This window comes from Larimichthys crocea, chromosome I (assembly GCF_000972845.2).
Source record: "Larimichthys crocea isolate SSNF chromosome I, L_crocea_2.0, whole genome shotgun sequence".
Lineage (NCBI taxonomy): Eukaryota > Metazoa > Chordata > Actinopteri > Sciaenidae > Larimichthys > Larimichthys crocea.
In genome coordinates, this window is record NC_040011.1 from 12,073,206 (window position 1) to 12,088,677 (window position 15,472).

The following is a 15,472-nucleotide window of genomic DNA, read 5'->3' on the forward strand; positions in this document are numbered from 1 at the left end:
CTTCCCCCTGTGAGGCCTCAAACCCTCAACCCAAACACCAACTGAGCGATTCCTGCAAACCAGCGGCGGGCTGCAGCTCCAGGTTCACTCCATGCATTTTTCTGCCATTAGCAAGAAAGTGCTGCGCTTGTAACCTGAGCGGAAGAATCTGGCGGTAAAAAACACTAAATCTACAACACACACACGCACACACACACACACACACACACACACACACACACACTCAGCTTAGACAGGCACAGCTGCCCTGGTGTGTTTGTAAGTAGGTGGGTGAGTGTGTGTGAAAGAGGTTGAGTTATTTGAGATTGTTTTTCGGCACTGTGCAATCAGTCACACACACACTCATACATTTCTCTGTGTGTGTGTGTGTGTGTGTGTGTGACTCACACCAATTAGAGTGCAAACCTTGGCCACCTCTACATCCTCTCCAGACGAGGCACCAGATATCTCAATTAAAAACAACGTAATATGAGAAGAGAAAAACAGAGGAGGTATCAGGATGGAGGAACTGAGGGATCGAGGAGATGATGTTGGTCTGCAACCCGATCTCATGTGTTAGTTTTTGGCCGGAAGACAGCTGCAGTTTCACACATGCAATACAGTTAAGTGGAGGCAGAATAAAAACCCGAGTGAAGGGGACGTGATTTCAAAGCAGAGCGGAGCCGTCGTCATGGCATGCAGGGCTGAGCTGCGTGACGTCAGGATGTCAGCCTGCGTTAAGTGATTTCAGTGGAGTTGAGCAGCGTTCCCGGACATAAAACCGCACAGTTTAATGTGAGAAAGTGTAGCGCCGAATCATTTTTCTAAAACAACCCCCTTTCAAGTCGTGTTTTGGGCTTGTCACATTTCATCCCGTGCTTCCATTTTTCTTATTTCAACACTCGTTATGCGTCCGGCTGCCTGATCTACATAAAATCACGTACGAGCTCATTTATTTAAACAAGTTTAAACACGTCAACGTTTGATATCTGTTTCTGCATCGCTTTGTTCTCCAATTATGACCAGATGTCAAGCTCCTACAGCCAATCATCACACCAGTTATTTAAGAATGGACACACACACACACATGGAAACACACACACACATACTCTCGGACAAAAGTGTGATGAACAACTAAAAAACACTTTAACACACCAACACCCGCGACTCCAAACCACTTCCTTCCTTCCTTCTTACGCACGGCTTCCCGACTCTGCTCCAGACACGCTCCCACTGTCATCACATCTGGTTTGAGCTATAAATTTTTCTATCATTCACTCCTCTGGAAGGGTTAGGAACAATTTCGGAATTTCATACAAAGACGGACGGCGGAGGAAAAAGAAGAAAGAGATCAAGAAGAAACAAGAGCTCTCCTGGCAGCTCCGTCTCTGAAGGAAGTTGAGGTTCGTTGAGCAGTTTCACTTTACTGGTGGTCCCATAAATCTGCGCACACACACCAACGCATACATACACACAGCGCCACAGATAAACAAGCACGTATACTCACACAGATGCACTATTTACCCGTGCAAACATTTGCCAACCTACACACAATAAAAGAACAAACACACCCGGAGGAATCTTCTAATTTCCCTCGCCAACAAAAGCCTGCCTCCTCTCCATCTCCATCACTTCCAGTATCTGGGCAGCGGTACAGTGGATGTTTTATGGCAATCAAATGCTATTACGTCCGGGGGAAAAAACTGGAAACTGTGAAAATATTGATACAAATTAAAAACGTGGCCGGAGAAAAATGAGCCAGCTGACTGAGGAAGGAGGAATGAGGGGCCGAGATTGAGTACTAATAGGAAAAAGGTGTTAAAGATACTTTGGGTTAGAAACTGAGAGGCAAGGACAATAAGACACAGGTGTGGGCTCATTACTGTGAAACGGAGCGGGCATAGAATAATTACAGCGGGACCACACAGGAGAGGAGATTAAAAGTGCAGAGGTGGAGGAGTAAAGCAGATTAAAAGACCGAGAAACAAAACTCAACCCATCGGCCCTTTGACGGAGACAACTGCACCCAGCGCCGCTTTGGACATCATTGCCGATGCAGATTGTTCCAGCTATGAAAACACAGTTTTACATACGGACTGCCTCTCTGAGGAGATGCTGTGGCATGACTCCTGTCTTGAATTACAGGGAGGGAGGTCATCTTTGAAGGTTAACCTGGTGGGGCACACACAAAGGTATCTCTGCGTACCATTCGTGTAATCTTCAAATGTAGTGGTGTAGCCTCTAAAGCTGGAACAGAATGAGATCTTGACAATTTTTCCTTCATCACAGTTTTGGGATAAGAAAAGAGACGCAAAATCTTTGCTAGCTTGTGTGTAAAACGTGTCCTAATGAAATATTTTTGTGTTTTCTGACCAGAATTCGTCCAGGCTGACATAAAGTCTCTACAGATTGGAAGATTTAAAGTGCACAATTGAGCATTTTAGAAATAGAATAGAACAGATTATTGATCGCTCGAAGGGGAAACCCTCCGGTTCCTAAACCAAGTCTCTAACGGACTGAGCTACTGCCGCCCCTGGAGATACTGCAACACCAGGTCGATGCGTGGAGTGGACGGAGCAAGCGCCTATTCCAAAAATCTATTTAATTATGGTTCTGAGTTAGGGGACGTATCAGATCTTAAACTGATGACTATCGACTTTCAAAGTTCATTCTTGAACAATACAATCTCCTGTCAACGTCTGTTTAGTGGCTGTTTCCGTGCTTTAGATCATATTAGATGGAGTTGTCCATGTTCAGAGATGATTACAGATCAGTGTCAAGATGGTTTTAAAGCAGTTACACAATGTGGCTTTATGCTTACTGCACAGACTTTAACATTTTGTTGGAAGGGCAGAAAAAGAACGCACAAACTAGATCTAATGAAGTTTGAAAGTCACATTCAAATCCTTGTTTCGAGGTTTGGGTGACTTCACTGCAGGTGTCACGATGAGACCAAATGAAACTTAAAGGACAAACTCCTGCTTGGGCTCATGTGGGTTCGTCCACATCCATTGTTTGTGAAGCATGCGTGTGTGTGTGTGTGTGTGTGTGTGAAAGTGAATAAAGGGTACAGTGAATGAGAGCGAGTGAATAAGGAAAAGAGAGAGAGAGAGAGAGGGAGGGAGGCAGCAGCTGTCTGCTTGGATGACCTCAGCGGCAGCTGCTAGACCCCACCACCACCACCACCACCCAGCCTCCACCCAGCCTCCACCCTCCACCCTCCACCCCGCTGCCCCCTGTATGCCAGCTCGCCTTTGAAGTTCAGGTCAAGACCGATACAGCTTTGGATCGCATACCGATAATCATTACCGGGGATAAAAGGAAACTATTCCGCGCCATTATGCCAGTTTAGTGCACCAACTGGGATAAAAAATGTCGCGGTGAATGCAAACCTAACACATTAAACACTGCAGGAAGCTGTAAGGAGAAAACGAATACAGGCTTTTAACGACATCTTGTATGTTTGTTAATTGGTTTTATGTCACAAATCATTAAACAAAGATGTTTTTAATATCTTAACAGCTTTAAAAGTTAATTAAGCCTAAGTTTTGTTTTGTTTATCAGTAACCCATGATGCCATTCAGTCGTTTCAGCTGTCAGACTTGTTCATGGGCACGACTTTGAATTTAAATTCCAAGATTCATCAGTACTCCGTGAACGTAAATCATCTGTATTCAGTAAAAAAACACAGAAACTATCGGCTGGTAATATCCGTATCAGAGCATTTTTACTCCAGCCTGTCTTTGAAGTGCTGACGCTGGACAGAGCGAGATGCTTTAGTCAGATTCTCTGGATCGCTGGAACCTGACACACACACACACACACACACACACACACACACACACACAGAATGGCATGTAGAGAAACACATGGAATGATACACACACACACACACGCAGAGGGGCGTGGAGACACTGCAGCGCACACACAGATATGCATGTGTAAATGTGCACTGACACGCTGTCATCCCTCCAGGTATTTTGTTTACATGGACGGGAATTGAGGAAAGCAGATATTCGAGTCCCAGTATAGAAAGAAACACAACTGTATTCGATTCCACGGGGTCACAGACAACAGCCACCACATCTGAGACAAACACACATCCACACACACCGACAGCGAAGACAAACGCACAACAAAGAGTCTTTTATATAGAGACATTAAAATGACATTCCATACTACGCTGACGTAATGTCCTGCACACAAACAAAAGCATCTTCTTTAACTAACCCAGGAACACGACAACTGTGGTCACACACAAGCAGGAAAACTAAGACAAAAGCATTGCTTCATTGTCTGGAGAGAGGTTTCATTACAGCATAATGGGCCCACCAGCCTAAACCTGGCTAATTATAGCCTAGAAACTGTCACGGGAGAGTTATTGGAAGCAAAAATAAAGACTTAAAGATCACGTGTAATGACGGAGAGAAGACTAAATGCGAATTCAAATGAATGGGAAGAAAGCAAGAGAAGATTAGAGAAATAAAAGAGCAAAAAAAAAAAAGTGGTGTGGCTGTTTTTTATCAATCTGTCATCATATAAACACACACACAGTTTTCAAGTTTCCTCCAAAGTAAGTTCATGTAGACGATGCAGCCTTTTAACCTATCAGCGTCTCATGATCTTTACAAACACTCACCGATGATGATGAGCGTGTAGTTGACGTTCACGCTGCCGAACCCGTTGGTAGCCTTACAGATGTAGGTCCCCGCGTCGTCCGTCTCCACCTCTTTGATACGCAGAGCGTGCTGCAGCACCCTGAACCGCGTCCAGCCGCTGTGGATGTTGCGGCCGTCTTTGGTCCACATGATGAGCGGCGGAGGGTCGCCCTCCACGGGGCACGGCAGCTTCATGGTGCGGCCCAGACGGACGCTCTGCCGGTGGGCCACACGCTCCGACACCCTGGGCGGACCTTAAAGGAGAAGGAGAAGAAGAGATGTTGTTGTTTTTAGGAACTGCAGAATCCAGATGTCTGAACTGGAAATCAAGTATAAGCTACTAGTGTTCACATCATTGAGATCTTCACCTTAATAGGTTATTCCTGATCAACTTTGGCATTTACAGTATCTTCCTGCTAAGGCTGATGATCCATTGGGGCATCAAAAACTTCCAGATATCAGCCTGGACTGTTTATTATTGGCTAATCTTCTGTTTTTTCTGATTAGTATTAATATGATATGTCAAAAAATGCTCAAAGTGACCTCTTTAAACGTCTTGTTTGGTCAGATCAAAAGTCAAAAACTCAAAATGTTCAGTTCATGAGAGTTTGTGACAAATAAATGCAGAAAATCCCAGATTTGCAGGAGCTGCAACCAGAAAATGATGCAGTTTGTTTCACTAGTCTTCCTTGAAAAATGCAACAATTGATTATTAAAATAATTAATCAACCACTCTTTTCTTCAAGATGTTTCATTTTCATACTTATCATTGACACATAACATGCTAAATGTGCCGTTTCCACAAACAGCGATATGTTGAGTTGACGGACGGGGGCATTTTGTGAGAAGTAGGTGTGTCGACAGGTTTAGGATCAAGCTTAGGATTGCTGATCGTCAGAACCACGAAGCTTCCAGAACGTGGCATTTACCATGCAGGCATTATCCTTTAACCTTTACGAAGTTTAGAATGGCCGACACTTAAACATTGACATTTTAACGCAGACAACAATAGATTCCCCGGGGAGCAAACACAAAGCCGAGCTAATATGAACTGAGATGTCGTGTCGAGACATAAAATCAGGCGTGACCTTGACCGCTCAGTAGCCGGTCTACTGTGAAACTGCAGACTAGAAAAACAGAGGGAGGGCTGAAGGAGCAAGGATGACTGACTGGGTGGAAATTAGAGAGTGATGGCGAGAAGTGTGGGGGGGGTGATGGAGAGAACAAATAGGGGAGAGGAGGAGAAGGAGGAGGAGAAAGAAAGGAAGGAAGGAAATTAAGGGAATGAGGGAGGATGGAATTTAAGGGAGTGAGTCCGAGAAGAGAAAAGGGAATAAAATATGTCGGAATAGGTGAGCAGAACAAAGAAAGAAAAACAAGAAGATGGAGAGCATCTCATCACTCCTCCGGAGTTACAATAACCTCCAAATATAGTACCGAAAAAACACATGACAGACCACCGCGTCGCAAACAAAGTGTCCTAACAGACCACAAAAGGCAACTGTATGGAAAAGCATCAGAAGTCGGGTCATGTCCTGTCGTCCGAGAGACATTTAAAAGGAAGGACAAAGGGCGGCTTGATTCTAAACAATGTGCCTGATGGAGGCTTATCTGGAAGAATACATACGCTGAGATAAAGGTTAGAAACATATGTAGACACAGCTCAGATATAAACATTAGAGTTTCTTTTATAACCCCCTTTGTCAGCCTGGTGCCTGCTGGTGCTTATAGACTCCTTTAATTTTGCTCTTTGTCTGAGTGTTTTGTTTTTTTAGTCCGCCTTTGGTGGTTTAAGCAAAAGGAAGAAGAGGCGGTCCTGTGAGAGGAGGACAAAGTTAAAAAGGACGATGTATATAAGCGTAAGTTAAAGGTGGACGATGAACTGGGCCTCACCATCAGGAGCTGGTAACTTTCAGAGTCTTTGTGAAAACTTAAAGGATAATTCCAGCTTGCTATGACTTCTTTTCATAAAAAGGTGATTTTTCTTTTCGGTTTTAACACAGAAGTGCCAAAAACTGTAACTGTAACACGTCGAGTGGCCACTTATCCGAGCCAATGAACGACCTACGGCAAGTACAGTCTGTCAAAGTTAAATCTGGAAGTTGGTCGGAGCTCAGCTGATCTTGTCCAAGTTGTTTTGCTCTCACATACGTTTAAAATGTTTTATTACCAACAGGAACAATGACTAAGAGCCAGGATGTAATACACCAAAGTTAAAGTTAATGACGTGATGTTTTTAGCATGAGCAGCTTTAACCACCACGGCTTTGCCGCCGACTTCACCTCAGTGTCCAGAAGAAAACGAGCGTCTTGATTTATTCTGTGGACGTGCAGCTGTGCGGCAGAGTAAGGTGAAGTAAAGTAAAGGATATAAAACGGTTACAGCGGTCTTCTCGTATTTGCTGTCACGATGGGCCGTTGTTTCAGCAGGAGAGCAGGAGGTGGACACAATGATGGATGGATGGAGGTGAGATGTGTGAAAAAGACATTAGTCACATGGAGGTATTCACAGGAGCCTCGTTCCTCCTTCCCTCACTCCTGCATCGGGGAATGTGTTCGCTCGGCTGTATGGCTTTCTCATCAGGGGCCCGGCTGCTCAACTCTCCACCTCTATTCCTTTCACTTCACTCATTTTCTTGCTATTCCCCTTTTTCCTTTTCTCACTTTAACTCCTGTTTCTGATCGTCGGTTGTCCCGCGCTCACTCTCTTTTCTGCACTTTTCTACATGAACTGTCCATTTAACGTTTCTTTCTTTCTCCAGCAGATTGAAATCTCATTCCCCTGAACTCTTACCACTCCCCTGCTACCTCTCTTTCTTACCCTTCCCCCTCACGGCCTCCCTCCTATCCTTTCTTTTCCCCTGTCATCACTCTTTCCCTCTCTTTATTTTGCTCTCTTACTCCCCACTCTCTCTCTTTTCTCTTTCATCGTGCTCATTCACACCATCCCTCTGCGCTCGGTGCAGTATCTCTTCATTCTCTCCTGGGTGATTTACTGGTCTCCTGCCCTTTTCTGATCTGCACACACACAACACACACACACACACACACACACACACACACAAAACTTCCCCACTTTCTTCCCCCAGAGTATCACAGGAGCAAGACCTCTACCTGAACCTCTCAACTTTCGACAGTTAACCTCTCCCACATCTCTCCCCGATGAAGGGGAACACACACCATCCTTCCCCATCCTCCTCCTCCTCCTCCTCCTCCTACACCTCCCTCTCCTCCTGCTCTTCCACGGTCCATGACCGAAGTTAAGTCTTTTTAAATCTGTCTCTTGGGGTGAAACTGAAACGAGTAAAAAATCTATTCTTCTCTTTCACGAGACACCGGGTCACATTTTTTTTTACAAAGACGTGAAGAAAAGGGCTACAAATATTGTATACGGTCAAATATTGTTAATTACAGTCTTTGTCTGTTTATATACACGGCTTCAGAACGCTGTGTTTGTCTGCATGTGTGTGAGTGTGTGTGAGTGTGTGTGTGTGTGTGTGGGGGTAGAAGAGAAAATTGCAGGCCTTTAAAACGTCGGTCTGTTTAGTCCATTTTGGGGCTCACGGTGCTCTTTGCCTGCAATCCCCACAACAATCCAAAGCACCTTGAAGATTGTTTGTCTCCCTCCACACACACACACACACACACACACACACACAGTGCACACCCTCCCTCTCTCTCGAGTGCGTAGGTATGTTTTTACGTGCACGTCTGGTATTCTGCCTAATGACAGGAAAGCGCAGCCCACGGCAGACACACACTACTCCCACAGAGCGAGGCAGAACCTTCCAGCTCAGAGCTGCACATCCTCTCGCATGGACCGTCGCTCAAGGAAGAGGAGTGTGAAGGCCAAGTAAAGCAGAGCAGAAACTAGTTCGTACACTCTTCGTTCTTTGAGCGGTTACTCCCAAAACAACTGTCCACGCACGGCTTAAGAATCCAATAAAGGAATAGTTAGCTGAGCTTCTCGTGAAGACTTTAAACTGGGGCAGATCTTCCCATCGACACCTTTAAAAACTCACCATTAGCCATTTGTTTATTCTGTAGAAGGTGATCAGGAAATATAACGTTGCCATGGAGTCAGTTATGTATAACTTGAGCCATGTTTCAGCAGAAATGTGTTCATATTTTGGCTTGTGATGGTTCTCAGGCCTGCAGGTGAGAACCATCTCCATCTTTCCTCCCATGATTTCCGAGCAGATTTATGGATGTAACTGGACGTATTCTTGGGAAGTGTGTGCCGCTGACAGTTCGTGAGCAGCACAGAGTATTTAGTATCTTTTTTTCTTGCTTTGGCTTTACAGTGCTACGAGTAAACCTTTGCATTTTCACATGCATTGACAGATATAACACAGTGCAGTTCAGTATATTTTCGTTGGTCCTTCGTTCGACATTTTTCAAATTCGGAGAATCGCTGCCAGCGAATGTCTGAGCCCAGTGTTGTTTTTTCAGATTCTTTGAGCGAAATCAATGCCATAACCGGCTAACAAAGTCATATATTTTAAATAAGAAGACGCCTGCTTCCCATTATGGGAACACAACCGAGGCTAGAAATTAATTTCAGCATCCACATGCTTGAAAAACTGAGCAATACCTGCTAATTTCATCATTTTTCCCCCCCTGTTGCATATTTTGGCTGTGTGCGACAGCCGGGGCTGCCCTTTATGTTTTACTTCTTTGGACGGGGAGTTGGGTTTTTAATGCCCTTAACGTTCCACCGGTCTTAAGAGTCAGATGGGTCTGCAGAGTCCAACACAACGTTGTTGTTGGCAGGGGAGTGAGACTGGAGCGAGAGGGGAGAGCCGAGGAATGCTTTTGATGGAGAGCACTTAACAGCGGGACGCGGCGTTGATGTACTGCGCAAGGTAGAGGTGTGTGTGTGTGTGTGTGTGTGTGCATGCTGAGCTATGCTGTGTGATGCACTGAAAGACAAGAGGTCATCATTATTATGGGATCAGTTATAAAAGTAACATTTACCTCTCCGTTTCTCTCTGGTAATTGTAACTAAGCTCGGAGGCATGAGTTTTATCCTTTCGCGAAAGTCCTTCAGTGAGAATCTGCGTGTGCGTGACTCAAATTACCCCGATACCCGTAAATCTGCGCTTTCGGTGAAACCCGGCAATCCCCTGCTGCTTATGTTTTTGTATCTGAATTCTCTTCATAAGCCTGAATCCTGTTATCACATCAATGCTCTCTAAATTGATTACGACCAGTGGGAGCGCTCGTTGCATAACGCCAACGTTAGCAGAAGTTTTTCATCAGGCTGCTCCCACTGACAGATTTAACCCAACGAAAACAGTTCTCTCTCCATCGCACGCACACACACACACACACACACACACACACACACCTTTCTTTGGCCTGAGGCAACAGGCAGACTGATGGGTACACATTAAGTTGTCTTCGTCAGGCACACACACACACACACACACTTACACAAAGACGTCCTGACCCAGCCACTTCCACTCCAACAATAGGTCAACTGCTGCTTGTTACTCTGTCCTGACAGTTAACACTAGGCCCGAGGCCTGGGAGGATATACCGACATCATTTAAAAGGCTACATGACACACACACACACACACACTTAAACACATAAAACCAAAGAATTACACTTGTCTCACACACACACACATACACAAAAGAAAAACACACAGCGGCCAGAAAACGTTCGAGGAATCTGCTGAGTGGTTGGTACGGCAACCCGATCCTCCGAGCGACTCACACGTCGGCTTTCAGAGCGCACACACACACAAAAATGTGTGAAAACCTCAGTGACTCTCGTTCGTTTGTTTTAATCAGACATTTTACGGCCCCGATAATAATCGCAGACTTTCCGAGAAATGTGATTGGTCCTCTTGCTCCATCTTTTTTCTCTGCTCCGCTCCTTTCACTGCAGCTTTACTAATAGCTGGTTATACTGTTCCACCTTTTGTCTCCTCTGGCTGCTGCACCTGTCACCTTTTCACCGCAGGACAAACTTTCTCCAAGTCGGGAGTAAAAACAGGAATCAATGCTGTCGTTCAGAAGAAACCTACCGAGCGAGCCGCCAAGGAGATTTGACCTTAAACATTTCCCCGAAAACACGGGAACAGATGAATGGACACGAAAGTGTGAAAATGATACCATGCAGACGTGCTCTTCCCTCCAACAACAGAGAGCAGTGTTCAAACTTCATGTTAATGTTCTGAAAGCAGCAGGCGAAGGTGCAAAATCTACCACAGACCCTTTCCTGTTGGGTTTATACTTGGCAAGAGCAATAAATCGGCTTGGTTTAAAACCCTGGATCAAAAAAAAAAAGAAGGTATGAATCACTTTTAATGACACACTCCACCCGAATGATTATAGGAGGGAAGATTTATGAAAATGATTAATTGGACTAACTGAGGGGAAAAGGAGAAGGCAATTGTGGGAACAGTTTGCCACTTTGAAATCGTGCCTCGTGTTAATGCCGCTGTGGGAAAAATGTCTAGATCCGCTATTAAAACGTCAATAAAGGGCTTGTTGCTACTCTTTGCACAACTTATTGCGACCTAAAACGCCCACGTACATTTCAATGAAATGTCACTCTGAAATTTGGTGTCACAGACGACTTGAATTTGAGTCCATGCTTCAGTTTGCTGCTTTCTTTTACAGAGGACATACTGAACAAGAAAGCACTCATGGAAAGAAGGTTTCCAAACCAGGCTGCACTCTGGCAAAAGCATCTTTAGTCAGAGTGTTTATCGGAAAAGAAACAGAGACAGGGTTGAGGCAAATACCTGCTTCAACTCAAAATCATGCTTAAATATGACAAACATTTCTATTTTTATTATATGTCAAGGCAACCTGTGAAACCTGCAACGTCCCAAAATAAACACGGCGGCGGCCTCATCCCATGGAGGAAAGACGGAGGAGACTCGAACATGGGAAAAGTGGGAGGCTGTTGAGGAAACTGAGACAGAGAACATAAAGTTCTGCAAAACCTCCAAGAACCTGAGGGCGGTTTGAGCCTAGAACATTCTTTTACAGCTTATAAAAAGGGCTTTTACGGAAACCACATCATGCACAGTGTGCACTTGTGTGAGTGTGTGTAATAGCAACGAATGCAGATTGAGAGAAAATAACGTGTGAAAGATAGCAGGGAGGACAAGCATGCAGAGAGTTAAGGGACGGCGTCAGGAAGAGAGGAGGACTTAATCCACACAAACAACTACCTGCGAACATCTGAGGAATTACAGGTTAACTACAGACCGGACAGGAAACTGACATTTTAATGACTACCCTGGATAAAAAACAGAATGTATTACGTTTGCATCCTGTGAGCGAGAAAGAAAAAAAATACACTGACAGATTCAGAGACATCCTCGACGGTCCATTAACAAATCGCAGTCATGACTTGTTGAAAACTGATCCGGTAGTTGCAGGATGTTTTCTCTGTTCCTCCCGTTCAGATACAATAAGGTGAATGAGATTTGACAGCGAGCATATTAAAACACCACACCTGTCTCCAAAACATCCACGACTTATTCATACACTTTTTGTGCCTCGACTCTCTGAAGTGTAAAGAAATAAAGAGAGCGCTGCCTGATGACCTGAGGAGGGAATTGTTTTTCCAAGCTTTGGTTAGATAATAAATCATGTCTGACAAGATTAGAGCATCCAGTGAAACACAGGCCGTCACCTCCACAGCTCCTCAACCAACAAAGAAGGAGGTTAAAGGAAAAAGAAAGAAAAGTTGAGCAGGAAAAAGATTCAATAAACGGAGTAAACAAGCCAGCTGGGACTGAAAGTAGGTCAAAGGCCATAAGTACTATTCCAGTTCAGTGTGTGTGTGTGCGCGTATAGGAGTGTGTGCATCGTTGCTGGCTGGTCAGTGTATGGAGGCCGAGGACTGGGTTACACTTTAGGGCAAAATAAGACCTGAGACAGACAGGGAGCAGACGCTCCGATCCAGAGCCACTTACCAACACGGCATACTGAGCTGACAATCGTCCTGAAGCACCGACGTTCAAACGTTAATAACTTCTCAGAAATATGTAATAATAGTGTCGATTTTAAAAATAAATCTTGCAGCTGCTTTAGCTCCAGATTCAACAATTCTGCAGGTTTCAAGCAGAATATCTGACCTGAATTTACCGACAGGACAAATTAAATATAGTGGATAATAAAGAGCATCAGAAAAAACAAATGAATGCAAAAAATAGTTTTTAAAAGGCTCTTTATATATGTACTGATTATTACGAGTTCTTTATGTCGGCCTTGCAGCAACTAGTTCTTTGAAGGACCAATAGGTAAAACATTCACCTGGCATCACTTGCACCAACTTGAACCTTTATTTTTAAGGGTGTAATAAAGTGTGTGCTGCAAAAAAAAATGTTAAGCACGCATAAAAGAGATGTTTTGAAAAGAGAAAATAAAGATGATCTGAAGAGGAGCAAAGTAACATTTAAGATGATTTAGCACGACAGAAAATCTAGAAATAGTTCAAAAGAAACCAAAAAACAAGTTTCAAAATCTGAAAATGACAAGCCGAGCCATAAAAAAAATAAGAAAAACAACATAACATCCTGTTTGTTTGAGCACATAGTTTGCATTTCAGGACTTAGAGTTCGATATTTTAAGACTAGAAGAGCTGCCCGAAGAGAAACTTCAGACGTGCAAACAGCTTCCCTGTTTCACTCAGCCAACCTTCACCAATGACTTCTAACAAACGACTTGTTAGGCTGCAAAGTCTCTCCCAAAAAAAGGGCGGCAGCGGCACCGACAGCGGCAGCGGCGGCGGCAGGTGTTGTGGTTGTATGTGAGGAATCTGAGGTCAGGCCAATTTACTTATTCTGTCACTGTTACAGTCAGCAGCAGCACACACAAGCCAGCAATGACCTCCTGAACCAGAGTACAATTAAACATCTACATTTAGCTGAACTGATCTCCACACACTGAACATCGTAAATCCATCTGTGTGTGTGTGTGCGTGTGTGTGTGTGTGTGTGTGTGTGTGTGTGTCTCGTGCCTTGCAGATAAGGTACGACATAGCTGGAGCATGATAAGAAATAGTTAACACTCCTGAGTGTGTGTGTGTGTGTGTGTGTGTGTGTGGTGTGTGTGTGTGTTTGAAGCAAATCGGTGTCCTCGACCTGACTTTTATCAGCATTTTGGAGGCAGACACTGTTACTCATTAACAGCAGTGATAACACACACACACACACACACACTGTACCACCACCTGCTATGGTCCACTTTAGATATAAAGAGGTGAATATTTGTTGTAAGGGAGCCGTTCATATTGACAGAACACATAAAAAAAGGAGACGGAGAGAGAACAACAGATACAAAAGGTTTTATCCAAGTAGGTGACCCTGAACTCATTCAGCTACAGTTAATTATAAATAAACTCCATGTTTAAGTTCATTTATTTGAGTGCTGAGGTTAATCAATTGTTTGAACCTGCCTCAAATTATATGGAGCTGTTTAAGTTTTATGTAACTTAAAAAACTCACCTTTCAATCACTTGGTCAAATCTTCACGCAGACTTTTGACCTGAACTCAGCAAATCAATACTTCAACTGAACAAACATTTGTTTTTATCTCTCCTCAGCTTTTTGTTTCTGCAACTTCTGACTTTCATTTGTTTGACGACATGCACTGAAAGATTTTTATCGTACTAAATGCGGTTTTCTAATATTAAGGTAACAGGATTCACGTGTTTTATTCCATATTTTAAAATGTCGACGTAGATTTTACGGTGCCAAACCATGACAGTAAAATACAGTTTTACTGTACAATTAAAAGCCTCTAATATAAAATACAGCTTTATTATTTTGAAATTCCCTTAAAACACTTTACGGTCTTTTACTGTCATGGTTTTACAGATTTTCACCGTCAAGTGAGTCAAGTTTTTTTCTCTGTTAGTGTCAGGTGTAATTAGGTCTGAGCAGGTACGAGGAGAATAAAATATACTTAATGAAAGTGAAAAAACAAAAAAACATTTCCTGCTCCTTCTCCACCTGTGTGTGTGTTTTCTGGTTCACTGGGTGGGGAGACAGACATTCCAAGCATGCACACACACACACACACACACACACACACACACACACACACACACACACACTCGTGCCCCCCTACCACATTCCACACCAATCCTCAGCCGTGACTAAGTCCATTTGTTCAGCTCAGGTCACTGTCTCATCTTAGCCTACTGTGTGTGTGTGAGAGAGAGACGGGATTAGGTGTGTATCAGTGTGTGTGTGTGTGTGTGGTTGCATGTGTTTAACCTATATGTCATTTTTCTAATCTCCCCCGTGTTGATTGACATCCAAATGTCTCCCACAGTCTTCAGAGGAAGGAAAAACTGTAAGTGAAGACGACGACGCAGCCATCCAAAAGCTGTTACCTTTAACCTTCACAGAACGTACGTCTCTGTTCCACGCTGACATGTTCCCAACCTCATGTGCACTGCAGTAAAAGAGCTGGAGGTGAAAGTGGAGCATCCGCCTGCATGGACGCACAATTAAGAGATTCTGAAGATTCATCTCTTTATTATTATTTCACTATCCTGACACGTATGAAACAGATTTAGAGACCGTGCGTGCTCGTAAACACGTCGGAGAATTGCACAACTCAAAAGACAAGTCAGTGCATCACTGAATCATTTGAGGTTATTTGCACAGAAACAGTTGACTTCTGTATGGAAGCAGCAAAAAATTCAGAAGCGAGCGAACACTGTGCTGTCGTAAAGAGGGAGGAGACGTGATGATTGTTCAAATGCAGATACCGGCGCACACGCTCGGACAGTCTCTGACAGACAAAGATGTATGAGTAATAAAAAAAAAAAAAGGACAAACTGAGGGAGACAAGT

The 15,472-nt window shown here is 43.9% G+C and overlaps 1 protein-coding gene across 2 annotated transcripts in view; it reads right to left on the minus strand.

The window, feature by feature from the left end:
- fgfrl1a (fibroblast growth factor receptor like 1a) overlaps nucleotides 1-15,472 on the minus strand; it is a 63,848-nt gene that overhangs the window by 34,930 nt on the left and 13,446 nt on the right. For both annotated transcript variants that reach the window (XM_019253602.2, XM_019253603.2), the window contains one exon: nucleotides 4,619-4,891. In XM_019253602.2, coding sequence (XP_019109147.1) covers nucleotides 4,619-4,891 — 273 coding nt within the window. The remainder of the gene's footprint in view (nucleotides 1-4,618; nucleotides 4,892-15,472) is intronic.